General features: G+C 34.5%; 1 protein-coding gene across 1 annotated transcript in view; it reads right to left on the minus strand.

Annotated features, from left to right (window-relative positions):
• The window catches only part of LOC107103849 (protein-methionine sulfoxide oxidase mical1-like), a 38809-nt gene that overhangs the window by 34603 nt on the left and 1383 nt on the right, over window positions 1–2823 (minus strand). Inside the window, exons 3-5 of the mRNA XM_015403686.1 lie at window positions 890–997; window positions 684–779; window positions 409–564 (exon numbers count right to left, since the gene is read on the minus strand). Coding sequence (XP_015259172.1) covers window positions 409–564; window positions 684–779; window positions 890–997 — 360 coding nt within the window. The remainder of the gene's footprint in view (window positions 1–408; window positions 565–683; window positions 780–889; window positions 998–2823) is intronic.

Here is a 2823-nt window from a genome sequence, read left to right on the forward strand (position 1 = left end):
TATTTGTACTTCGTTACTTCCCATCTCTGGTTGGCGATTATTTCAATCATCGATTAATCATGAATAATCTCATTAATTGTTTCAGCAATAATGCATTCACATCACTCATTAAGAAAGTATTTTGGTGAAAACATGCATTAAATCCCAATAATTAATCGAATGGATTCCTAAACAAGTTGTTTGTTAGAGCCCTTCTGCTAGTCTGAGCTTTATTACTGTGTCTTGTGGTGCAGCTGTTATTCACGGTAACTTTGTCTATCTTTTGTTATCAAGTATTTCTGTGCTACTAGGCTTTAAAGAGGCTTCTCTGTCCAGGATGACGCTCCCTAAATAAAATGGTTGTTATAGTCAGACCACTTGAATACACTGCAGTCAAACAGAATCACGTATTTGATTTCTGATCGGTACCCGTCTCATTTAGCAGGTCTTGGAAGAACTTCTGGTTATAGATTCGAGCCACTCCGCTGATCTCCGGCACTTGGGCCTCAGCCGCTGTGTTTCCGTTGATAAAATTGGCTGTGATGCCGATAGCCAGCTTCCCTCTCATCTCTTTATGCTTAAAACCTGTCAGACAGGAAGGAGAATAAATGGTTTTAAAAAGAACGTTTTTTCTTTTAAGGTGGCGGTCAACAACAAATAGAGCGTCCTGTTTAAACTGGTTCCTGTTTGTTTTTCTTCCTCACCATCAGGGACGAACCTGCCTCCCCCTGCAGAGATAAAAACATCAAACTGGAAGGATGCAGCAGGATTAGACTGAGGCTGTAGTTTGGCCATCCAACCTAAAGAGAAACATCAGTCAGTTCACCAGACTTTCAATTACAGCTGACTATTTAACTAAAAGTTCCTTAGTTTTTGTATATAATGCAGAAAACGCTGCTAAATGAGCTACCTTTATCCCCAGAGGGCTCGATCAGGCCTTTGTACTCCACTCCGGTGTGAACCTCCACCCCCAGGAGGAGACATACTTTCAGCAAGATCAACTGAAGCTGACGAATGCCTGAAACAAAACAAATGTTAGCAGCAGAAGAAGAGAAAAGACCGTTTTCATCATTTCTATACATCAAAAAGGGAGAAACTTATGATTAAACACATATTTTTTTTCTTCAAAGACACATTTTTTATGATTTTCAAAATAAAAAAAATCTTTAAAGACAAAATTATATCTATGAACTATGGAGCTAAACTGGTGTCATAAATTCCATTAAAAAATATTTTTTTACTGAATTAAAGTATATAAAACTGAAGGATAATTTTAAACCAGGAAAAAAGATAAAACTAAATGACTATATTCAAGATTAAATTTAAATAAAAACAAAAAAGTGATTATTTTTTAAATGAAACAATTTTGTTTGTACAAAAAAAGAGGAAAAACCTAACTATTAACAATTTTTTTTTTTTATTAAACACAAAAATTCTTTGTTTCAAAAATGATTTTGATCCAATGAATGATCTTCATGGCCAAAAATATTTAGACCTAGATTCTGTTCATAAACAGAACGGAAAATAAATCTCAGTTTGAAATTGTTTTTGCAGTTATTAAAAAGCTTTCACACAGAGTTTATGGCTGTACTTTCATCCCATAAAGAGGTAAAACGTGGTCCATCGTTTAGGGGACCTTTGTAATGGGATAGAGCGTCATATCATTCATCGCTATTTTTATTTTGTGTTTGAAGCTTTCATGTCAGAGTTTCCTTCGTTCTGAACTTTTTATGGGTTAATGGCTCTACCACAAAAAAAAATTATCCTTGATAGCATTTCTAATATCAAAGGTCAAAAGAAAAGTCAACATTAGGATAGAGATTATTGATAAAAATTAAGACATGCAGCAAGTAATATGATGCTAAACCTGATTTACGACACTCTTTGTAAATTGGTTCCTGTTATCGGGTAAGATAACTGTTAAAAAAAACAAAAAAAACTGTTTTGGATGCCTGAATCTGTAAATCAATAACCGAGACTAAATTTAAGGTCTGCTTCTAGATGTCAGGTCATCCATATAGGTGACATTAGAAGTTTAATCTGTGAGAATATAAATTCAGATTATAGGAATACAAGTTTGGAAAAGTACAAGTAGGAATCTTCAACCCCTGATGAAGATGTTACACTCCATACCAGCAGGTGGCGGTAAAGCACCAGAAAAAATATTCCTCATCCACCATTAAAGAAAGAAAAGGAAGACTAAAACAAAACATTGATCGATGTTATGCTGTACATTATTATTAAAAATCGAATAATTGATAATTTTCAGAAAAAATCATAACGATAAAATTGATGATAAAAACCCTCTTAGTTAATTATTTAAAGTCATTCTTAAGTAATCATCATTAAGTAGCATCCCATAGTAACTGCAGTTAATCATTATTCGGTTCTTGAAATTCTGCTTTGAATGTTTACCTCTGTAGTACTACCTCATAGGTAGGTAGGTAACCTGCTGAAAGTGTAATCTACCTGCACTGCATGTAAAAAACATAAAAAATTTGTTGATCATTCTAAACAAAAAGAATCATGGCAGAATTAAACTTGGATGAAATCAAAGTAGATCAACAAATCAACGATCAGGCCTTCTAATAAGACAACCATAAAAGAGAAACAAAATATCCACGGAGCTGGAACTGATCTTAAACCAACATGGAGACCCGATACTGACATCACTGATAGAACAGACATTTTTAGACAGGACACCAATCCGTCCACCAATGCAGACATTATAGCTGTCATATTATGGGTTTAAACTTATATCCAAATTGACAAAACAGGGTTTACTTGTAACCTGACTCCGCCAGATGGATTTGCTCTGCATATCCATCTGGAAACCTTCCGTTG

This window comes from Cyprinodon variegatus, unplaced genomic scaffold (genome assembly GCF_000732505.1).
Source record: "Cyprinodon variegatus isolate N-32 unplaced genomic scaffold, C_variegatus-1.0 Scaffold1543, whole genome shotgun sequence".
Taxonomy (NCBI): Eukaryota; Metazoa; Chordata; class Actinopteri; order Cyprinodontiformes; family Cyprinodontidae; genus Cyprinodon; species Cyprinodon variegatus.